Source organism: Tremella mesenterica (assembly GCF_000271645.1).
Source record: "Tremella mesenterica DSM 1558 unplaced genomic scaffold TREMEscaffold_2, whole genome shotgun sequence".
Taxonomy (NCBI): Eukaryota; Fungi; Basidiomycota; class Tremellomycetes; order Tremellales; family Tremellaceae; genus Tremella; species Tremella mesenterica.
Window position 1 is genome coordinate 330,127 of NW_006711226.1, and position 23,434 is coordinate 353,560.

Genomic DNA, 23,434 nt, shown 5'->3' on the forward strand with positions numbered 1-23,434 from the left:
AGTTGTTCACGATGTTCAGCTAATTCACGTCGACCCATATTGTAATGTCCATAACCTGCCAGAGTTCCAGCAGCAGCTGCAGGATAGAAACGATCGCGATTGGCGGGTGGCGACACTGGTCTGGTAGGATTTGAAACATGTGGAGAAACTTCGCGTCTTGCTGCTGAAGTTCCCAAGGGTGTATAACGTGATTGACCTAATGCTCCCCATGGAGTGGTAAGGGGTGATTCTCTAGAAGTAGGTCCATACATGGAATACCTATTCGCACCAGGTGTGTTGTTTGACATGGAAGTGTTATTGTTTGGTCGATTGGCAAGAGGACGAAGATCGCTAGAGGCTAATGGTGAATGTGGAAATACACGTTCGTTCGTTTCTCTTTTAGATTCGTTGGTCAATCCCACAAGACCAAGACTCGCTGCGCTGGGTAAACGACCTTCGTCTTCTGCACTCTTGCGTTTCACACCACGAGGTTCGTCGGAAGCGTCATCATTCACAGGAGTACCGCGATTCGAAGCTGCGTTACCTACAGCAGGTGCTGGAACATCGGCACGTCGTGGAGAGGTTTCTGATTCTGGTCCAGACGTAGGCGCCATGGTGAGTAGAGTCTCGGCGGCGAGTTGATGGGCGAGCTGTTTGGGTCGATCAATTACGCCAGGAGATGAAATACGATTCAAGGAAATAGGGAATGAAGGAGAAGGCAATGGGGCGGTGAGTCGACGTAACATTCGAGGAGCAGTCGTTGACACAGCCGTTCGTGATGAAGAAGGGCGAGGGGATGTTGTTTCAGGTGTGGACGTCGGAGAGGGAAGCGAGCGGGGGACAGATAGAGATCGCGTCAGCATACTGTCTCTATGCGGAAAAATCTCGGGGCGATGTTGCGTCATCAAGGGATCTTGCGCAGACAGATCTTCAAACATAGCTGGGAATGACAATTTGTGCACAGGTCCAGAGGAAGAACGAAGCAGTGAACAATGACGAGACGTGTCACGAATGGCTGACGTAGTGAAACCCGAGATGAGAAGCGTATAACACCCCCCGCTCACACAGCTTGACCGATGACAAACAATGGAGAGATAATCAAAGGAGAAGGAGTAGGGGAAGGTGAGCTGAGCGGGGTGGTCCACAAAGGAGGACATAAATTGATTCTGGCGACATCCGGGGATCGGGAAAGAAGATTCTAGCTTCAGAAGGGAAAGAGTAGGATCAGTCACTCACCCCTTCACGATCATTAGGTTCTTTCACTTCCCTATCTCCAATGTCGCGATCACGCCTGTCTTCCAACCACCAAGCCCGTCGACGTTCTCCAGAAGTTGGAATACCCGGCAGAGCCTGTTTCGGAGGTCCACGATAAGCCAACGGGTCGTGTGAATTGACGGACCGATGCGACGCTGAGCCTGGGAAAGGAGCTTGAGGGGGCTTCTGTTCGTCCATTGTGAAAGGATGAATGGGCGGGGTGCCGGCCATCGGTGCGAGGGGTGGAGCGGGAGATACCTGATCATGTTGAGCGGATCCCCCTCGACCTGCAGCGACCCCAACGGCCGGTACCCGTTTTCGGCGTTTGATGACAGTTTTCTTCATGGCGACAGGACGTGGGACGCCGTGAAGTTTATGATAAAGGCCTGATATATCAGCTATTGATCAAAGGTGTTTCGTTGTAAACGACCTCACCACATGCATTACACTGAGGCCTCCCTTCTTCGTCTCTACGCCAAAGAGGTGTGGTGCTCGTGCCGCAGTTACGACAACTCATACCCACTGGAGTCGCTGCTAGTCCGCCGCCAGCAGAAGGAGCAGGACCTCCAGCGGGTGCTGGGACAGGTTGTTCTCTGTCTGAACCATCGGGAGAACCTTCATCATCAGCCGAGAGGGCGAAACGATCGCTGTTTGTGGATAAAGTACGATGAGACATTGGAAGTCCCGTATCTGGAGTGAGACCCCAGATACGATCAGGCGGTCGGTCAGGACGATGAGTCATTTTTTCGATACCTTCTGTAGGACCTTGATGTGAAGATGAGACGACAGCGTTACCGACGATAAGACTGTTATTATACGTGGGACAACCTTCGCATCCGGCCTTGCCACCTGCACCGTTACATCGACCATCGCCGGGGCATGTTCCCGGGGTGGGGTGATCGGCAGGCGCGGGCATATCCGTGGTAGATGCGATCGTCGACAGGGGAGGTGTAAGGAGAGGAGATGGTTGTGAGACTGCTGCAGCCAGGGCTGAAAAGAGTCAGCGATGCGAAGATCCTTCACCAGGGTCGAAACGAGGGACGATGAAATGCAAAACATGTGAATATGAATGGGGGCTTTTTTCATGTTAAACTCACCCTTACGTCGCTTCGGCGAGGGGGATACCCCAAGGGCACCACCGTTGACGTCTTCATCCTTTGATCTCCTTGGTTTCGATTGACGAGTTCTTTTCTTCGGTTTGAATTCAGAGGTCTCACCGTTTATCCCAGCACCTACGCCAGTCCTGCTAAGGACTGACCTTTCGCTCTCGCCCCTGCTGATCCCGCTACCGCTCCGGGGAGATTCCAGTTCATCGACTTCATGTTCGATCGCTTGAGGATCGACAGGGATGGACGGCTTCTCGGGCTCGGGTGAGTCTTCTTCATCGATGGCATGATCCGCATCTTGTTGATTTGTAAGAAAAGGTCTTTGTGGGGTATTTCCAGGCTGAGTGAGACCCCAACGTTTTCCATAGACCTCTGATCTGAACCTATCGACGTCGGAGGTTTCGTCCTGTCTGTCGCCACCGTCATCGTCAGGCGCGCCGCGTGTGTCAGATGTGGAGAAGCGTCGATAGGCATAAGTGGGGGAGGCGAAGGAGTGGACGGGGGAAGGTCTGTGATGAATGGGTAGAGAGGAAAGATGCTTGAGAGCCGTACGTGGTGGCGAGAGTGGATGGGGTAGAGGAGCTGATGTCGTGGCGGTTTCTGATAGACGTTCGAGTGACATGTTGTATGATTGTGAGGGCTAAGGGTATGCGAGAGTTGATGATAAGGGGATGACGAGATGAAGTTTCGATTTGATGGTGAGATAACAAATTTGATTTTAAACTCTTTTTCTCCCCCCTTTTAAGATAATGCCAAGGAGGGGCGAAAGAGAGTGGATGGCCACGGCGAGACGGTCCGAAGGTTGGTAAGGGTGTCTTGGGACGATTACGACCAAGCGTGGCCCCACAAGTGAAAATGAGAGATGAGAAAGAGAGCGACTACCTTGGAAGGCAATGACGAAAAAGTTGTTGAAAGGAGGGATAGTGATGAGATCGTTATCGGGGGTGAGGACATGAACCGGTGGAGGGAAGGAGAGAGTAGAGAGCCCTGAGGCGGAGGCGTGTCTCCTTTCTACGTCTTTCTCTTTTGATTACGATGGTAATTTTCAGTATGGGGTGTAGAGGTGATAGAGCTATCAGACGAGTGTAGGGAGAGCCTTCGTAGTTGGGTCGAGTGGAGTGATATATGATATGATGATGAGAAAGAGGAATGATGACAAGATGTAATGAGAGGAGGGAGAGAGTAAGAGTAGGTAACTAGTTGAAGAGTTGCTCGGTGTTTCTACCTTTTTCGCTACGACGATTGGATGGCCCGTGCCCGTTTGGGACAAGGAAATTGACCCTGAACGCTATTTTATCATCGCGCGGAAGCCGAGCCGATGTCACGTCTTATCATTATCGATTAGGTTCCCCCAACAGTCAGTTTTCCCCTTTCCCCTTTCCTCCTTTCGTCGTGGCACTCGGGTCCCGTGTCGGACTGCCACGTAGAGATAGCTTAGATATCACCGAAGAATGACATGCAATCTACAGCCATATCACGTACATACAACCCCTGCTAGGTGCTTAGTGCTTACCTTGCACGTCATGCTCACCATGCACATCCTTGTCTGATCCAACCCACCCGACACATTCAAGATCCCACCACAGGTGATCAAACATGATACACGTCCCATCCATGTTTATATCAATTTGAGACAGAAGCGTTTCACCGTTGGGCGGGATGGGGCATGGGGCAAAGACTTGTATTGTAAGCGAAGTGATCGCCCCAACTCGGGTTGGAATGTCCCCTGCCTATCCTCTTGTTCTCTGCTTACAATCTCCGGTACGCGGTATCAACGTCTCATATCACTGATGGCAACAGTGATCAGTGACATCCTTATGCATCCTTTCAATATCATCATGCCTGCTATGTGCTTGGCCACATCAAATCCCTCCTTGACTTTCTCCGGCCGTGTCTGAGATGTCAAGCCACACCACCCACTTATTACTCGGTCCCAAGCAAGTCTCTTGTCTTTTGATTCGTGATCCTTGGGTGCTTCTCAGTAGAGGGCGTCAAGCAAAAGCTCAACGCTATGCCACACTATTACTTCTTCATCTCTCTGCTCCTCACATGTGGGGGAGAATTAAATTGATTCCGCCCCTTTCCCCCCACGCGTCGACCTGCCATCAAACTATCACGACTCATCATACAACCCCCGCTCTACTCACCTCTTTCAACTTGGTTACTCTTTGTAGATACCCCCCTTCTCCATTCCTTGATCATCTCACATTCCACACTTGTCTCATATTCCCACAATCTTTCAACTTTGGATGATACCACCTAACGACTCAAGCAGACTCCTTTATACGGGGTAAGTGAGCAATGGTCCCTTTCACCTGTTTCCTCCCGGCTCTATGCATGTCTTGATGGTCGTCTTCCCAACGCGTGGCTGAGCTCATACTCTAAGGTAGTCCGAAACGTCGTCACGCAAGCTAAACCTCGGTCTAGTACATCCACCATCATCTGCCCATTGATCTCTGGTCACTGGTCAAATCCCACTTCTACTCAGACGGTGGAAAGAGGTTGAACGTAGAACAGAGGAGAACCGAGAACCCTTTGATCACACGACGGGAACTTAGGATCCACCTCTTTCTTTCCCAGCATTCCTTTGCATTCCTCGATCTCTAGAGCTCACTCCGTCTTCTCTTTTGAGACCTCAAACCTCGAGAGTAGAGCAGTTGTTGGAAGTTGATCATACGACCAGAGGGGTGAATTGAAAACGAAATCTCATCACCAAACATGTCCACAGCTACAGCCTCACCCATCCTTTCTCACCTAGCCTCACCTTCAACGCACCAACAAACATCCAGACCACGTCATCCTGCCTCACCTCAAGCCTCGCCGCAACAGCCTGGAAATGTGCTACGCAGTGGGAGCCCCAGGAGCGGGACGACGGTAGGTATGGATCTGGATGGAGTGTTGAAGTCGTATAATGGAGACATGAGGAAGGCTTTGGAAAGTTTATTTGCGGAGAAGACCAGTTTGGTACGTTGTTCTTTTCTGTTTTTACACGTCTCTCCAAAACCCCACTGGCATTCGTTCCATCTCATCTTATTTCGTTCCATCACTTGCATTCCCCAAAGTGATTATCTTCCTCATCATCCCATGTAATTCCTTCTACCTCTTTCACACCGTTGAAGGATTCAACCCTTTGCTAAGGAGCGATCGATTCACGGTCAGAGGTATTCGGAGAAGATGAAAAGTATTGGCTGATCCTCAGCAAGCACAAAACACTCAACTCTGGAAGCTGATCGAAAAACAACGTACCCAGACTTCTGGTCTCATGGCAGATTGTGAACGTCTCCGAACTGAGAGAGATAAAGCAGTATCCAGACTAGCTTCCCTAGGACTAGAAGCTCCAATCAAGAAAATGTCCAGCAGTGCAAGCAGCTCTTCTGCTTTTGGATTAGGAATACGAACCGAACCTCCTACTCCACCTCAGATACGACGACATAATTCCGATCGAGATGATACAGGTGCACGAGGAGTCCCTCCACCTCGCAGTGCTTCCGGAGCGGGACCCTCAGCATCGCTTCACGTGGACGAAAGACCTTTTGTATCTCCAAAATCAGTCGAGGCCCACGAACCGCCTTACATGTCTTCGAGATCGATGGAAGGGAGGGAATCATCAATTGTATCTTCAACCTCCAGCAATGGCGACCACGCACCTGTATCGCTCACAAAATCCGCCGACAGATCTTCCACGGCAGCATCGTCCACCTTCTTAGGAGAAAATATGAAGACTCCGACGTTACTCCCTTCACCTATGTTGGAAGAAATAAGACGTGAAAGTAGGATGGTATTTCCACCGGAAGTGACTTCATTCATGTCGCTCGCCGATTCACCACAAGAAGCGACGCATACCATCCCTCCTCAGAATCCAAGTCGAAACGCCATCCCTGCTAGTGAAAGTCAAGATCAAACTATCATCACTTTCGGTGAAAGTCATAGTCAAAACAGTATCCCCTCAAGTTCGAGCAATCTCAATTTGAGCCCTCCTTCTCAATACTCTACATCTCCAAGCGTTTCCATGACGAGCGATATGACAGCTCCGAGCTCTATGACACTCTCCACACTTGCCAGTACTGCCGAAGTGAATGAAGAATACGAGAATGATATTCGTTCAACAGAACCGAGTAGATTCAATCAAATGTCTATTCAAATGTTACAAACTCCAACATTGGAACTTCCACCTCGAACGTCTAGTGTCAGATCACTAACACCACCAACACATCCCGTCGTTTTTCCCGAACCACAACCTCATCCCAAATCACCATCATTCTCACAAACCCAGACAAATGAAATTAATTCACCTAGACAATCATACGAAACTTCGGCTATGTCAACCCCTCGTCCTTCTTTCGTTCCCTCTGATGATCAACGATCGGAATATACTCGTGTTGAATATGAAGATGATAAAGGTAGTAATGTCGATTATGAAGATACAAAAGAAAGAAAAGATAGAGAAAATAGTTTGGCTTCTATTGAAACTCAACGTCCAGCACCATTACCTAGATTAACACTCTCTCTTCTTCCACATGCTCGGATATCTATACCTACCTCCAACATCTTCCCTAATCAACTAGGTAGAGACGTCCTCTGTTTCGTAGTTTCCATCTCACTCCGTCCTCCAAACGCTCAACCTGTCATGTGGTCCGTTGCTAAACTCTTCTCCGCTTTCATAGACTTGGACCAGAAAGTAAGGTCTAAGAATAAGAAAGGGAGAAAAGAATGGAAAAATATGGTAGCTCCACTTCCAGATGGGAAAGCTTGGAAGGATTTCGCTCCGAGTAAAATCGATCAACGTAAAGCGGCTTTGGAGGCTTATTTACAGAGTTTGTTGGTGGCTCCGTTGAGTGATAAGTCTGATCTGTGCGAGTTTCTGTGTACAGATCCGGTACAGGAGAGGTTGAATGTGGAACGGAAAGAGGGTTATTTGACAAAGAAGGGGAAGAACTTTGGAGGTTGGAAAACTAGGTATTTCGTCTTGGATGGACCGGTAATGGAATATTACGAAGCGGTCAGTAATTCTTCCCCCCTTTCACCTTCCCCATTCCCCGTGTCTCTTGTTCTATGCAAATAAGGATCCAACAGTCAATTGTTTCCTTAGAATCTATATCCTGCTCCACCATCACACCTAATCACCATTTTAACACTCACCAAACATGATATGATACTTGACTTTTGGTGCCCACACCACCCCCAATTCAGATGTCAAGTTCGTGATAACTCACGCTCCACGGATAGAATGGACATTGACAGGCTTTGAGTCAAAGAATCGTGCTGACGTCCAGCGTGGTGGACCTCATCTGGGAAGTATCATCATCACCAACGCTCAAATAGGACGTCAAAACCGACCCTCGGATTCCACAGACGACCGCGATTTCCGACATGCCTTCTTAATCATTGAAATGGGCAAGAAAGGGAATACCCAACGACATGTGTTATGCGCTGAGAGTGATATCGAACGTGATTCATGGATAGATTTCCTTGTTCGACAAGTTGATCCTGTACCACCACCAGCACCTTCTCAACAACTATCGGCCGCAATGTCTTCTACTCAACTCCCACCCCGTCGACGTAGCGTTTCTATCAAGAAACAATCCAAAGATGTCGTCGTCACTGCCGCACAACCGATATCATCAATGACCAGTTCGGATTCTAAATTTTCCAACGTTCCTTCTCCTAGTTTATTCAACAGTATGGAATCTCAAAAATCTCTTCAAGCTCCTCAACCACCTGGAATGTCAAATCGATCCGTTTCTTCTGGTTCTCCTACTTCTCTTCCATCATATTCTTCTGAACCTCTCCAACCTTCACAATCACAAGCTTCATCTCAATATCCTGATAACTCTTCAATCTCTTCTGTTGAACCTATCACCCAAACACAAACGCAAACACCTACTCCTCGAAACCAAAAGAGACAAAGTGTCATGCCAATCAAACAACCATACACAGCTTCATACCTTAACAGTTTATCAGCTAGTGGTTTACCTCCACCACAAGAAAAAGAAAGAGATCGTAAAGCTAAATCTGGACGTTTTTGGCAATCTTTTGGTAAAACACCAGAAAAACCATTCAGACCTGTATTTTCAGTCCCATTATCAGATTCCATTTCCGTCGCTTCGGTAGCAGGTTTACCTGCTATCGTTTTCAGATGTATAGAATGGCTAGAAATCAAATCAGCACAAGATGAAGAAGGTATTTATCGTTTATCAGGTTCATCAGCGGTCATAAAAGGTTTAAAAGAAAAATTTGATATTGAAGGTGATTTAAACCTTGTTCAACAAGATGAAAATTGGGATCCACACGCTATTGCCGGATTACTTAAAACTTATTTAAGAGAATTACCTCAATCTGTTTTAACGAGAGAATTACATAGTAGATTTTTATCAGTAATGGATTTGATTGATTCGAATTCAAGAGTAATGGAATTAAGAAGATTAGTAACGGATTTACCATCATCGAATTATATTTTATTAAGAGCTTTGACGGCACATTTGATTTTGATAGTGGGGAATTCTATGAAGAATAAGATGACTTTGAGGAATATTGGGATTGTTTTTTCACCCACTTTGGGTATACCGGCAGGGATTTTCTCAGAGTTGGTTTGTCATTTCGGACAGATTTTCGATGATGAGCCTATGGAGGGGGAGGGGTTGGACGACAATGAAGGTGGGTTGGTAGCTGATGCTGGAGGATTTGGAGGTAGTGCTGGTGGTGGGAATGGGAATGGGGGAAAAGAAGGTAAGGAAGAATTAGGGTATAGAGATGTACAAGGTAATGAAGAGGGAGAAGAAGGGACGATAAAGAGGAATAGGAATAGTTTGTTATATCAAGCTTCGGGAGCGGATCGGTTGTTGGGATTGCAGGGTAGAAATTTAGATCCAGGTGAGTGATTCAAGCTCTCCCTATCTCCCTACCTCTCTTCTCTCCATCCCCATCTCACCTGCCTTCTGTCCGCCCCACTCGCCCTCTGGGCTCATTCCCCTCTCAACATTCCATCCATTTTGTTTTCCCTCAGAAATGATCATCTCTCACGGGCCATCGTAATGATTTCGGAAATTATTGCGATATCATCCTGCTGTGGAATTTATGATATCGACCGGGACTGACTCCTAGCCCTGGATGAAGACTCCGAATCGGACGAAACGAATTCTGAAGCATTATCAATCCCTTCACTCGTTTCTATGCAATCTGGACAATCAGCTCATTCCAATCGATCGGTCCACTCCGATATATCAGGTGAATCCAGTAGATCTTATAGGTCCGACATGGATAGGTCAATAAAACAAAATGATCGATATAAAGATGTCCCCGATAGAAATCGACAGAGACAAGAGTTTCCCGATAATACGAATAGACAGAGACAAGAAGTTTCGGAAAATATCAATGGGTTATCAAGTCCGACACCCAGTACACCAAGACCGGAATATCCATCAGCGGCAGCTGTCAGAAAAGCTAAAGCTGCAGCTAGGGGTCTGACTTTGGATCCTGGTGGAAGGACGAATTCGGGGATTGGGATGGGAATGGGGATGGGGACTGCAGGATTACCTGTCAGTCCTAGACCTGGTATAGGGATGGAGGGGTGATTTACGTGGGCGCATGGGGGTTCTTCGCTGTCAAAGGCCAATGGGAAGAAGGGTTATTGCGACTTTGAATTTCTTACTTTCGCCGAGGGATAGGAAGGGGGAATGTGAGGTGTGAGGCGCGCGACTTTGGTATTAAGATGGAAAGGAGAGGAGGGTAGAAAGAAATATATGTATAAAATAGACCCTTTTGTCGTCTGGTATTTATGCATCTTGTCTACGTATCTTCTCTCATTGTCATATGAACAATTCTTGCAACTTTCGTTTCATATCCTCTGTAAATGATAGTTGTACGTTGTGTCTAGTCTGCCTTTTGCCGTGGCGATCGGGAATGTTTGAAACCAAGTGGCTCACTTCCCTATCCCTCCTCTCTTTACATCGTCTTATCATTCACAGTACTCAATCTGCTCCTCGGAAGAACGTAAGGTAACACAAGAGTCAACATGGGAGAAACGACTATACCAGGGGCGTCTTCTTCAACGAGAAAGACTCAACAAGGAGGAATTATACCTACATCATTGAAATCGATAGAAAAAGATGGATTCATCTTTCCGCCCATTTGGAACTTTCCACCTTTTTTCACGTAAGTCAAAACTTATCATCATCTTCTACCCTTGTCTTTTTCGTACTATCCTTTCTTTCATATTTACCTTCAATGAATGACCTTGAATCCCAACTACTATCTTGTTTCAGCTACTCTTCTCGGTATCGTCATTTTCCTTCCTGCATCACCTCCTAGATTTATGGGAAGGATCTGAGCTTCATTTGAGATGGCCGGAAGTACTCTTCTCGTTGTATCTCACTCGCTGTATGACTAGTCAGATCTCTACCGTGATTTTTGTTCTTTTCTCCACGAGGACATCCCGCTTCCCCCTTCAATCTGACTCGAGGAACTGGGTAGACATCAGAGTAATTTTCATCATGTATCAAAGCTTTTAGATGACAAAAACTGATTAAATCAAGTCTTCAACCAAACCTTTCGACACGTTCTCATCAATTAGATTTATGGTCTTCACTCGTACTTTCTTGGGCTAGGTTTCGTAAGGTTTTCATGATAAACGTAGAGGTGATAGATCCTGGGGAAGTGTTTATCAATAAAGATATCGATCGTGAGTTTTTTTTTCCAAAAAACTTCTTTCATTTGATTACTCTTGTCCCATGATTCTTCTTATGATATATACTTGAATGATCATACAAATGCAAATACAAATACAAATACAAATCAAATCATCATGAGTCGAGCTTCTTCAATACCCTATCGTAGTCCTGAGATCTCACAAATCAAGGGATGAGCTAGCTGAGTGATAAGCTGATTTTTGAGGTCGTCTACAAACAACATCGTTGAAAACACTCATGATACATATGACAGAACGTAATCAAGCTGCTCCAGATCCTCCGAAACAGACTAGTGTTTATTTACTCTATTGGAGAAAACCGGATGAATGGGGTGGGATCATATATGACTGGGTAAGTTGGCTCTCTCTCGATTCTCTTCTACTCCATCTCCTCTACTCCATCTCCTCTACTCCATCTCCTCTACTCCATCTCCTCTACTCCATCTCTTCCCCCTCCACCCTTCCCAATTTGTCGTGACTCTGCACTGTTTTGACAAACCATTCATGCTGTACTTGAAATGATGGATCAGTTGTTTCTACCTTTTTGTGAAGAGGATAAATGTTAATGGGTCAGATCATAGAGAATGGAATGAACAACACCATCTTGACATGGTACGAACTCACCGATGGGGATTTGGCACATACCACCGGTCAGTCCTCTTTTCCTTCATACTTTCTTTGTATACATGATTGCTTCCCCTCACCAATGATCCTCTCACTTCAGTACGATATCCACTGATCTCCGACTCTTCAATTGGCGACCTAGCTTGTACGATCGTGGTTGCAAAGCAAAGACTGACCAACGAGAATTTTACCAACTCCCACTTCCCATGTTACGCCGAGCACTCGACACTCTAGTACGGAAAGGCAAGGCGCAACTGCTTCGAGGCGAGGGAGAGACAGGAGAAGGTGTGAGGTTTCTGTAACAAGTTCAACGTTCAGTATATCGAATGACTCATGATGGATCGTGTACTCATCGAGGCTACATCTAGCAAATTTGTAAGTCAATCGAACCGCGAAATTTTCATACAGCTAATGAATAAGGTTGTAGTAGTATCATCTGCATTCATTGTCATATCATCTTTATTTGATGTTCAACGACTGAAATCACACAAATCCGCCACCACCGCGTTTGGCATCGATACGTTCGAAACGGACTTGGACTTGACGCTGTCTGTCAGCTCACTGCTAGTCGCACTACTGCTGCACACCCCTTTGAACAGCAACGTTCGGGACAAACATCATGCCTTCTGTTTCTCTCAAGTTCTGGGATGAGACAGACATCAAGCTGGTCACAAGTGGGGACGCGAACAGAAGGCAGTCACACTTACCTCATTGATGACACAAGAAGTAGCCATGAACAACGCCACAATGATAGCTTCGAACCCGTAGATCGAAGTGAAGATGTTGTTCAATGTAAAGTCTGAACCAGGAGCTGTGGAAGCGGTGACTAAATGTGAGCTCGTCTACCTCTATTATCTTTTCTCAACTTGACACTGGCAAGATTGATCATTACTGATATTGCGTGTCATGATGCTTGAAGGAAGGATGTAAGGAAACTGACTGGGTGTGGGTAGGTCACAGAAGAGAGGAGAGGGGAGACTCACTAGGTGTAACACAACCAGTTTGATTAGCAGCAAACGTCGCATCGGCACAGAAACCTTGTTGGACGGTAAATTGACCAGAGGCAGTTCCATTCCTAACATCATCAGCCGTTGACACGAATATATTGTACCAGTAGTCAACATGGCAGAAAAGCGACACGATGTCCTATTCCGATTCAAGAGATCTCCGGACAAGTAAGAACGAGTGACGAGAATTCACAGACGGAAGGGAATACAGGAGAAGGTATGTAGGAGAGATCAAGATGTCAACGAGTAGATAAGGAGAATATGACATACCAATAACCACAACAACTAAAAGTATCCTGTAAAGCTTGTTGAATAGTAGCTGATTGTTGATCCCATATCACGGAAAATTCAGATCGTTGACGAAGAGAAAAGAACCAGACTATACTGCCCAACTGAAGGTGTCAACAGTGATCATCTACTATTCTCCCTTCTCTCTGCGCACCACTTTAAGCAGTTTAGGTACGGCCATCCGGGAGGAAATTTGTGACATTCGTTTCATCCGGGATACCAATTTTTGGGAATACTCGTACAGAAATGTAGAATGAATACTCACGATGACAGTTTCTATGGCTAATCCTACCAACCACCAATTCAACACTTTCAATAAAGTACGATTAGCAGGTGGTTGTAGAATAGCAGGAATGGCTAAAAGGACAGTGAGGAGATATGTGATACCTAAAGCTATCCCGACTATTTTGTCAGTTACCATCTTTCTTCTCTCATCTTCACATCTCTCAAACTTTCTTATTTGATCCAGTTCCCAACTTTCTGTCTCCACAATCAACTTCCAGCTTCCAACAACATTCCAAAGAACCTTTTCAATAGATCTTTCCACCCATCTGTTGCTTCTGGATTCACCTCTCATAAATTCCCTATATCCTCTCCCCATACCTCAAACTATTCCTTGGGATATCGCAATAGGTCTAATCTCAAATCATTTGGAATGGTGAAGACTCGAAAAATATATTTGGATTTTGAGAATGTGTAGGAATGACAGGTCAATGAAAGAAACAAAGAGTTACTCACTATTCCCATCCATCTTAGAAACGATCAAATTCATTATCAATTGTCCAGGTCTTTGGAACATGATAGCAAATACGATAGATACTGAACCAGCAGCTAAAAGACAAACTACGAGAAAACCCCATACTCCTAAAAGTCTTTTCATCTTGTTATTTCACTCGAATCTCTTCTCTTATCTTTGATTTATTCTTCGAGTTTCACTGGTTATCCCCCTCTTCTCTTGTGTCTGCCTTTTATTGTTTTGAAAATTTGGTTCGATGGTCCGTTATGAATTGATAGAAGGGTGAAATAGGCACCAGGCCTGAAGTAGAATGGTCCTGCCTGAAAAAGTACGAAGATGAAGATGAGATTTTGCGTTCCGGACGCTGAGAGGAGAAAGAACAAGAACGAAAAGGTGAGAGGATGAGGATTGAGAAGTAGTGAAGGAGTGAAAGAGTGAAAGACTTCATGGTCGTTTGTATGTTGCCAGGGTATGGGATGGATCTTAGATACCAAGAACGGGGATGGGAGATGGAGATGGAGTTACGGGAGATGATGGTGGCGTAGCGAAGGAACAGGAACAGGAATAGAAGGAAACCTTGACGACGAACAGGGACAAAGAAAATGATGGGAATTTACTTAACGACGAATCTGAACATAAAGTAGTATTGATACTTCCTCTTTTACGGAATACAGTAAGTAGTTTATGAAAAAGATAAGATTTTTCTGATAATTGGTACGAAGTCTAAGTCGTATGTCATTCATCAGCGATATTTGATGTACTGTACTGTTACATACGGGTATGGATGAATTTACGCCTTTACTCTCATCTCCCATCCTCTTCTTGCACTACTCTCATAGGACCACGCTCCATCATTTCCTTCTGACACCCAGATGACCATAGCGAAAATACGAAGCACAATTTTCCCCCGACCGTTCATTCCAAGACGATACGCAGCTGTGTCAGTGGCCTATCAGTATGTTCCACTCGCTTTCTATCTGCGTTACCTTCGGTTCGATGTCCAGTTGCTCGGCCCTTCACCACGATCGTCCGGGTAGCCCCTCATCGAGCTCTTCCGTTGCCACATCCCAGCGGGTGAGAAGGACGTCGGGCTATATGGAGTGACGCTTTTCCAACTTCTACTATTGAGTTTTTGTGTTGGTGAAGTTGGGCTGGAAGGCTCCTGCCTTTGGTATGTGCATGGTTTCTTCCCTGCCTGGCGCGTTTTCGCAGAGTTAGTAAGTTTTTCGAACGCCTTCTCTAAACATTGTTAGCTTATCATATCACAGGACCGTGTTGAGGTCCCACAGAGTCAATCACCCATACAGCCTATCAACTATGGAAGGATTTGACGAATGGGGACGTAACCTGAAAGGGAGTATGAACTTGTACAACTGCTCACCTCTCCCGTGATGATATTCCAGTGTCCTGATTACTTCATCGTACACCGACCATAAATAACGAGATGAAGACTTTCCGTCGCCAAAAGTGATGTCTGACCAGAGGGCGTCCTCCATCTCAATGATCGCTGCCCATCCGCTACACTCAATGTCTTGCGCTACGCTGCTTTGCATTAATAATTCGGTTTCGTCGAGAGCTTTACGAGCATTCGCATGCTCGCCGCGCAGGTAAGCCTGAATGTCGTGTTTGGTTTGACGAGCGTCACTGAGCATAGCCCCCAGAAAGTCCACGGCCGTCACACCAGACGCTGACTTCAAAGCGATGAGAGTCTCCATTCGACTGAACCGCTTCGCCTCTCGAAACGCCTCGTATATCTCTACTGCGGTCCCCGGTCGTTTGACGAGGAGAAGTCTGAAGATTTGGTCAGCAGACATGTGCTGCTCAGTCTTGACGAAGTTCTGCATTTCCACTTTGCTCTCGTCGGATTCGGGTCTCGGGGTGTTAGTCGTGCCAGTTGGTCGGGTGGGCGTTTGCTCGTCTGGTATACCCTGGATAGATTGCAAAGCCGCCCCGATGTAATTCAGAAGAACAGAACGCCTAGCAGACCTCCCGGATGCCTCCAAATCCGTAGGGAGAGGGGCAGGTACTGCTGATGAGCCCTGCACCGGTGGAGCCGCTGTGGGCTTAGATGGAGGGGTTGTCTGACGGGTAACGCGATCTCTGGCAGCCATACTACTGTTGTGCGAGCTCGAACGGCCCATGCTGGTTTGAATGAGCGTTTCGCTAGCTAGACAACCTGCGGAAAGCTTTGATATACTCGCTGATGAGTCGATGTGATGATTGATCGCGATTGATGGCAAAAGAGACTCGCACGGAGGGAACGTTCGAGTACTCCGCGGGTTTGCGATCGGCCCAGACCCAGTTGGCTACATAGGTGTAACAGCAAAGGAGGACGAGCGGAGAAGTCTTCGTAGCATTTCTTGGCCGAGTGACCGATGTCGAGTTGAGTCTGGTCCTCATACGCTGAGACACAGCAATGTGTCGGCCAGTGAACCGTCGATAAAAGGATGAATCTGTTGACAAAGCACTGCTGCATTTCGATCGCCCAGATGCCCGAGTTTCGAGTCAGCAAGCAGTGAGCAGGAGTTCAAAACTTGACACACCTTCATGAAAACAGTGGAAATACAACAATCGATACTCACTGGTCAGAGATACTGTCTATACACCTTGTCCCATGCTACCTTCCCTCCAGTCTCGATCACGTCCCCGTGGCAGGGGATGAGTCTATCCCACTTTGCATTGTTGATAGGTGCCAACTCCTTTTTCAAGAGACTGGTCGTTAGATTATTGTTTCTGTGTTGTCGGATCACTTCATGGTTTATTTCCACTTCAAATTTGTTCAAATAAGGCCCATCGGGAGGGTGATATCGGGATCGGGAACAGTCTGAAGGGGAAGGGGGCAACAAAACAGAATTGGGGGGGGACGAAAGCACCTACGCCTTATCCTTCATCACTCCACTGACCATGGTACTATGTACCTTTCCTCCTGGACTCATTGCTCCACCAAACAAACGTGATCCAAATGGTGTACCTCCCGCACGAGAATACTGTTCCTTCGGGGGAAGGTTGAACAGCATGTCGGCCTCGAGCAAAGTACCAGAGGGATGATGGATGGCCATGAGCTCGTGATTTGCATGAGAGGAGCATTGATGGAGAGTGATCTGGGTATATTCAGCGATGCTATCATTGTCGAGAGATCATATGACAGGACAGAGGACGGTCAAAGATCGGACATTTGTGGAGACTGCATTCGTCCCTCGAAGGCGAAAGGGCCGAGAGGTGACGAGTCGCTGATGAAGAGGGGTGAGGCATTTCAAGCGACGGAATACTCACGTCTGGCTCAAATCCATACTTTTGATTCTCGCCTCCATCCCCAAACAAACCGGCCCATGGGATGTTAGGCTTCTGAGTCTTGTGTCTCAACACGCCGATCGGTCTGATCGTCAGCGGTGGTCCAACAAGTCTCGTGTTCATCATCCATCTCAATGTCTGAGACTCGTCCATCGAGCAATCTTCCAATCTCAATGCGATCCAAGATCTCACATTGGCTAGAGATCTGAGTGATTCGAGAAGGTTCGAGTGGAAGTGTAGGTAGGTGAGGAAAAGACTCACTTGGCAGCAGGATACGCTTTGACATAATCGGCGATGTACATACCATGTTCTCCATCAGGAGTTACGAGGTATTTCACTTCGCCTCTTAGCTTCTTGAGGGCTTCTTGAGTCGCAGAAGTATGAGGATGAGAGACGTAAATGAAAATGTCAGATGAGGGAAGTCGAATGGCTGTGGATCTGCCACCAATGGCGAAGAGACCCGCTCTGCTCTGAACATCAGCCGGGGGCTATGACTCAAAACATCTTCCGTACCGTGTGTAGAGGCTCTTGGGACTCCCTGGGGGATCCGATGTGTGATAGTGAAGGGAGGATTGAGATGGACTTACAAATGGCACACTGAAGGTGACGATATCTTCTGTCACTTTCCGGATGACCAGAGTCTTATCCCTTGCATCCTTGGACAGAGAAGTGAGCTGGCTCAGTTCGACCGGGGCAAAAGAAGTATACTCTCCAGCGACGGAAGGAGCGATGGAAGACATGGTACGAACTGTGAAGAGGATCGGTGGAAAGGTGCAACGGGTGGCGAGTCGGAAGGCGGGGAGATAAAGTATGGTGAAAGACAGGCAGCTCGAGCTGCTGGGTACTGACCTGGACTGATTGAACTGCAAAGATAGTTGATTGTGATAGCGATGAAGTATTAATGTGATAGATGAAGATGATGAGGATGATGAGAAGGAAGAGAAATTCAGTAAGTTAGTAGTGATGGTTGACATGGCGACGACGTCATCGATCCCTTCCTTCTTGGCAACCTTCTTCTTTCCTTATCAACCTTGATCCTTCCTTCAACTATATGTTCTATACCTATTCTATCCGATCGGACACACTGATATGGCAAGGCCTACTTGCATACGCTGCTTGACCAATGATGACTGAAGGGTAAAAGTCATCGAGTTCGCTCGACATCTCCCCCCACCGCGACCAAAGGCTGCAAGCTTCTTTGGCCTATCCTTCTGTTCTGACAAGTGGTTCTGATGACAGGACATGGCGACCATTTGACCAGAGGACAGGAACACCAAGAGCATCGACACTGACCTCACCGAGTATTCGCCGACAGAGACAGCAATGGAACGAGCTAGGTGACTATCACTACTACTCCTACTCGTAGTGCATGGTCACTGATCCAAACCATTCACAGTACTCATAGTCCCCACTTCTGTCACATTCTCACCAGGTACACTTATCCATGTAACTTGCCCAGCTCTACCACCTCTTTTTGCCCGATCAAAAAAAAAAAAGCTAAATCATATCAACATGCTAATCGAACAATCTCGTCTCTCCCATCTCTACAAATCAGCAGCTAGCAGCCCTCATGAGCCATTCCAGCTTCAGACATGTCATTTCTCTTGTTGTAACATGCGATAGCTTCTGACAATATACAAGAAACACTGTTCATAGCGCTCACCATCAAAGCCAACTGATCTTTTGAAGCTTCAAGTTGGTAATGCTGCCTGATAATTGCATTCTTTAAACTTCCAGTGATATGTTGCTTGTCAGACTGAGTTTGCATGTCTTGTTGACTACTCGAAGGCGCTGCAAGATTTTGTTGTGCTTCATCAGTATGATCTAAGGAAGAAGTATCCCTGACATCTTGCTCTCGTAGATCCGAAGTGACGGGAGTGGCCACTGGTGTATGAAGTTGAGTCATGGCCTCAGTATACGCAGGTAGAACAGAACGAGGATTTTCAAGTCGGTCTTTTTGAAGCTGTCGCCATCGTGAGTTTGCGACATCGCGGATGGAATGATTTTGAACATCGTCTAGGGCTTTACAAATTACGTCGACTGCAGACTTCAGCCCTTGGTACATATGTTTCATTGCCTCCTCGCACGATCCATTGCTCTTGGTGGAATCATCATGGCTGTCGAGAACTCCATTGGTAGTGTCAGGGCTTGTCATATCCATTTTGCCGAGAGGATGTTTAAGGGTAAAGGTTGAAAGAAGTCAAGGTATATAACTTGTATTAAGAGAAAATTGGGTCTCAAATTGAAGTCTTAGGATCAAAACATGTCCTTCTCAGTACTTGCACAGCTATAGTCGATCCATTCATCCCTACCTCCACTCGAATCGGGTTACGGGGATGACGAGGATGACGCAAACGATATTCTGTTTTTCACGATTTCATGGGGAGAAGACGAAATTCGAATGAGCACTGCATCGCATGACGTTTCTAAGCATTCGACATACCCGTACGGACCGGTGATTCATGAAGAATTTGTTTAACCCGTATCGTCGGATCTACCCCTTCGTCGTCGTTCGTGTTGCCGGAACATCAAACTGTTCACTTATTTCTCCATTGATTTCCCCGTCGTCGATCGTGTGCATCCACATCGACGTATCCACCAACTTCTCCGCAAATCAACCAGAAACGACCATAGGAACAGAAGGAACTTGTTCCATCGATACAGGGGCAGAATCAATCGTCGGTGTAAGAGCAGGAGTGACGACAGGAGCGATCTCCAAAGCAAAAGGTAATTTTCCTTGTCCCTCCATTTCCCTCTTCACCCAATTATAACTTTCCACAATCACCAACTTTCCTTTTGACCCATCTAGACGAACTGCTAATCCTTCGGGGAGCCAATGAAATTCTGTAGGTGCTAGTTCTGTACCTATAGTTATCGAACCTGAATTACGGGGCGTATGTATGATATTCAATCGAGGGGAGGAAAGAGTGGAAGAAGGGATTAATTGAAGTCGATATCTGTTTGTCAGATCCCGTCCGCATCATACCTTACAAGACTCCGAATGATGTTTCTGAAGATAGAACAATACTAGGGTGAGGATGTGATGTGAATAGGTAGATACTTTCATCCATGTAAAGAAGTGAGAGGATTACTGACCCATCTTTTTCGGACCAAAGAAGAAGGTCATGAGTCCATAAAGACGTTTCACCGTCTTCCGGGTCTTGATAATAATCCAAATATCCCTTCAAAGCTGAAGGTCGATAGACAAATCTGAACTTAGCTTTGCCTGACGATATAAATATGACGAGGAAGATATACGGTCCAAGAATGGGACGGATGACTAAACTCACCCGATACCCAATGGACCGAAGACCAAAGATACATTTTTGTCTTCTTCGCCATCCTTGATCTCGTCAATTTTCCAAGTTCCCTCGTCCGGTGAGATAGGACGATTCAAGACATTCTCGTTCACCTTCAATGGCTGTTGAGGATATAACAAGGCCCGTTCTCTAGCAAACTCGGCCAGCCGGAGTTTACGGTTCTTCTTGCCTTCCAGTAGACTAGGTCCCACCTGTTCGTCAGTTTCTGTTTTCTATCGCATCTACATTATCCAAAATTACCATATCCCTCGTATGTCTCCAACGCACTGCACTGCGATCGATAGTGATTCTTACCCATATCCACGAGCTGTAGAGGGAGGGGAAGCAGTGTTTTACTCGTGAAAAGAAGCAAAGGAAAGCAAAAGAGAAGTGATCAAGCCAGTGTTAAGAGAGAGAACATCGGAGGAATGACCCACCTTGACCCTCTCCACAGCTTCTACAACTACCGAATAACCATCATGCCCATTTCCCCAATTCCGACTCTGAATTCCATTTCTTTTCACCCCGGTATATCTCACCAAACGGGGAACTATCCGAACAGTTACATTAACCACATCCCCGTTCCTTTTGTCCCCCCCTTCATCTCCTACGCCGCTTAATTTCCATCTCAACCAACCAGCATGAACAAGCAACAGAGCGGGGTCGGAATCGTCAGTATAGACATCCGTTCCCCAAATCTCTGTACGTGCGAAAGATGTTTCTAAAGCGTTGCCATCTTTGGGGATATCATGAGTTGACACATCCCAACCTTCCTCTCCTCGTAATTTCCAACCTTTCCCCAACATCATCCCCCCGAAGCGAAGTATGATCACACCTCCTAGTGAATCATCTGACAAACATTTAGATTTAGCAAAAGTCCACCCTGCCCCACCATACACCTGTCTAGATACGATCCTAGACAGGTCAGGGATCGTCTTCAACCACTGTTCCACGGGACCAGACGTCACTTCTATAATCTTATGTTGAGGTGTGGTGAGAGCTGTGAAATCTTTATATTGCGTAGGTTGAGGTTGGGTAAGCACCTCTTCGTCGGGTTTACGTCTCTTACGACCCGCGCTCCCACGTCGACTTTGTTCTTCGACCGCAGCATCCATACGCGATCTCTTATCTCTTGAATCACGCGGTTGATAATTGTATTCGCGTTCCCTCAACTCGCGCTCTTTCTGCGTCTCGCGGGGGTGTTCAGCTTTGATGACATACGGCCGAGGTTCCCGTTGCGGTGCAACTTGCTGTAAGGCCGACACCTCATAATCTTGTTCGCGATAACGACGATCAGTATATGGTTGACGGGGAGGTTGAAAAGGTTTTGTCTCTACTCCGACGAGGGATCGCTCAACAGGTTTTTCGACAGACTGATGTTCACGGTTGCGTAATTCTGCTTCTTTCCTGATGCGGTCCTCACGAGCAGCTTTCTCCTCCCTATCAATCTCACGTCGCCAATCAGCTTCTCTTTGCTCCCGTAATTCACGTCGCTCTCGTGCTTCACGATCCCTCTCTTGCTGCCGGATATCCCGGTCACGCTCTCGGTCTTGCCAACCGTATGGAGTGAAACCGAACCCGGCGCCTGGATACGACGGGTACGGGCCGTATTGCGAGCTGGAGGTATAAGGGGTGGAAGAGAAGGAATAGGGAGATGCGCCGGGAACAGAAGGTTTAGGTGCAGAAGTGACACCGGATGTTGGAGCGGTGTTATTGCTGGTCGCTGTGGGCGGTGGGACTACAGTGGAACGTGGGGGTGAGATCACTGGGTCTCTTTCCCCTTCTCTGTGCGGAGGAGCCGTAGTCCTAGCCAACGGCGAACGTTGTAGTTCTCGATCCCTGGCTGACAAGCCAAGGGATGGTGGTCCGGAGAAGAAATTTCGAGACGACGTTTGAGATTGAGTCTGTAAACCACTCTGTCCTTGGCCTTTGCCAGGGCTAGCTTGCAGGGATGGAACACCAGGGAGAGGTTCGCGATCCGCACGATTACTACTGCCACTCAGAGTCCTGCCATGTGTATGAGCTCCCGAGTCAGCCCCCGTAAAGCTGGCCGATCCGTCCCGAACATCTTTGTCAAAAGATGAGGGATAGGAGCGACTGCCCAGAGTCGAGAGACTGGGCAAGGACAGGTTCGGTCTTGTCGGTGGTTGAGGACCAGGAGTGATGGTTAACATTTGTGGTGATACTGATGGTCTTGTCACAGTCGCTTGACCTGGCGGTGGATGTCCGGCACGCGAAGCCGTGGGTGAGGTCGGATTGGATTGGATAGCATATGGCCCGGAAGGTATGACAGCTGGCTCTTTCTTAGGAGAGGGAGGCTTCGAGTAGCGATTCTCTTGGCTCGGCGCTGTATTCCTTTGACTTTCCCTGGGAGAGTCTCGAAAACCAGGAATGCCGAATAAGTGGGCGTAAGACGCCGAAGGTGGCCTCGTGCCGGGAGTACGACCAGGAACGGGCGGAGGATCCCGTCTGGCCGATGGGAGAGTCGTAGAGTATGGAGAAGGACGGTCAGAGCCGGGTGTGGAGGTGGGAGTGGACGATGAACCCGGTGGGCGAGGATGCACGTGGTGATGATGGTGGTGGTGATGGTGAGCGGAAGCATGAGGATGAGAGTGATGCGACATAGAAGGGTCACTGGTTCGAGATAAGAGCGAGTTGGAGAATGAGATGGATTTGGGATCTGATGGGTTCAGCATACAAGATCGAAGGAGAGGGAGAAAGGAAAACTCACCCCTATCACGCTCCCTCTGCTCTCTCTCACGCTGTTGCTCCCTGTCACGATCACTGGTCAACGCATAGCTCGGTCTCAGTGTTGTCCCCGTAGGAGCATCGGGGTTGACGGGACCTGAAGTTGACGCTGCATTGACACCCATATTTCTATTCGACGACCCGATGGGGTTGCTGATGCTACTGGTCGGGGTGGATGGAAGGCTGCCAAGCGCCGGAGGAACAGGAGAAGGAGTAGGAGCTGTGGAAGTGGCCGATCGTGGGAAAGGCAATGTTGAAGGATGTGAATTGATAGAAGGAGCTGACTCTAGTCGATTCAAAGGAGGAGGTCTAGACATTATCAAGGTGTGATACTGTGATACTGTAGATATGACAAGAGACTAGAGAGATATTAGATAGTAGTAGAGAGGCGATATGAAGGGAGGGGGGGGAAGCAAAGG

The 23,434-nt window shown here is 47.3% G+C and overlaps 7 protein-coding genes across 7 annotated transcripts; 2 read left to right on the forward strand and 5 right to left on the reverse strand.

Annotated features, from left to right (window-relative positions):
* Positions 1 to 1,545: 1,545 nt before the first annotated feature.
* TREMEDRAFT_24246 (uncharacterized protein) lies at positions 1,546 to 1,750 on the reverse strand (the record flags this gene model as incomplete). The annotated part of the gene is made up of 2 exons (XM_007002210.1): positions 1,546 to 1,619; positions 1,669 to 1,750. Coding segments are annotated over 2 exons (156 nt in total), but the record flags the coding sequence as incomplete, so codon positions are not given.
* A 3,307-nt stretch (positions 1,751 to 5,057) lies between these two features.
* On the forward strand, positions 5,058 to 9,217 carry TREMEDRAFT_27278 (uncharacterized protein; the record flags this gene model as incomplete). The annotated part of the gene is made up of 6 exons (XM_007002268.1): positions 5,058 to 5,307; positions 5,543 to 5,856; positions 6,061 to 6,659; positions 6,834 to 7,338; positions 7,613 to 8,993; positions 9,066 to 9,217. The coding sequence occupies 6 exons, from the start codon at positions 5,058 to 5,060 to the stop codon at positions 9,215 to 9,217; spliced, it is 3,201 nt and encodes a 1,066-aa protein (XP_007002330.1).
* A 1,133-nt stretch (positions 9,218 to 10,350) lies between these two features.
* TREMEDRAFT_59980 (uncharacterized protein) lies at positions 10,351 to 11,948 on the forward strand (the record flags this gene model as incomplete). The annotated part of the gene is made up of 5 exons (XM_007002611.1): positions 10,351 to 10,490; positions 10,871 to 11,016; positions 11,229 to 11,374; positions 11,597 to 11,672; positions 11,830 to 11,948. The coding sequence occupies 5 exons, from the start codon at positions 10,351 to 10,353 to the stop codon at positions 11,946 to 11,948; spliced, it is 627 nt and encodes a 208-aa protein (XP_007002673.1).
* Positions 11,949 to 12,129: 181 nt separating this feature from the next.
* On the reverse strand, positions 12,130 to 13,821 carry TREMEDRAFT_27931 (uncharacterized protein; the record flags this gene model as incomplete). Its single annotated transcript, XM_007002342.1, has 6 exons — positions 12,130 to 12,192; positions 12,354 to 12,472; positions 12,630 to 12,721; positions 12,924 to 13,045; positions 13,207 to 13,343; positions 13,680 to 13,821. The coding sequence occupies 6 exons, from the start codon at positions 13,819 to 13,821 to the stop codon at positions 12,130 to 12,132; spliced, it is 675 nt and encodes a 224-aa protein (XP_007002404.1).
* A 646-nt stretch (positions 13,822 to 14,467) lies between these two features.
* Positions 14,468 to 16,254, reverse strand: TREMEDRAFT_73164 (uncharacterized protein; the record flags this gene model as incomplete). The annotated part of the gene is made up of 5 exons (XM_007002987.1): positions 16,221 to 16,254; positions 15,931 to 16,080; positions 15,059 to 15,853; positions 14,783 to 14,916; positions 14,468 to 14,626 (listed from the first exon to the last, which is right to left on the reverse strand). Exons 3-5 carry the CDS (start codon positions 15,816 to 15,818, stop codon positions 14,468 to 14,470), a joined length of 1,053 nt encoding a protein of 350 aa, XP_007003049.1. The 5' UTR covers positions 15,819 to 15,853; positions 15,931 to 16,080; positions 16,221 to 16,254.
* TREMEDRAFT_42535 (uncharacterized protein) lies at positions 16,206 to 17,858 on the reverse strand. Its single transcript, XM_007002458.1, has 5 exons — positions 17,556 to 17,858; positions 17,230 to 17,438; positions 16,951 to 17,053; positions 16,555 to 16,778; positions 16,206 to 16,389 (listed from the first exon to the last, which is right to left on the reverse strand). Exons 1-5 carry the CDS (start codon positions 17,706 to 17,708, stop codon positions 16,263 to 16,265), a joined length of 816 nt encoding a protein of 271 aa, XP_007002520.1. The 5' UTR covers positions 17,709 to 17,858; the 3' UTR covers positions 16,206 to 16,262.
* Positions 17,859 to 18,757: 899 nt separating this feature from the next.
* On the reverse strand, positions 18,758 to 23,332 carry TREMEDRAFT_73166 (uncharacterized protein; the record flags this gene model as incomplete). Its single annotated transcript, XM_007002988.1, has 5 exons — positions 18,758 to 19,925; positions 20,065 to 20,178; positions 20,259 to 20,479; positions 20,705 to 22,947; positions 22,999 to 23,332. 5 exons carry the CDS (start codon positions 23,330 to 23,332, stop codon positions 19,583 to 19,585), a joined length of 3,255 nt encoding a protein of 1,084 aa, XP_007003050.1. The 3' UTR covers positions 18,758 to 19,582.
* Between the last annotated feature and the right edge of the window lie 102 nt (positions 23,333 to 23,434).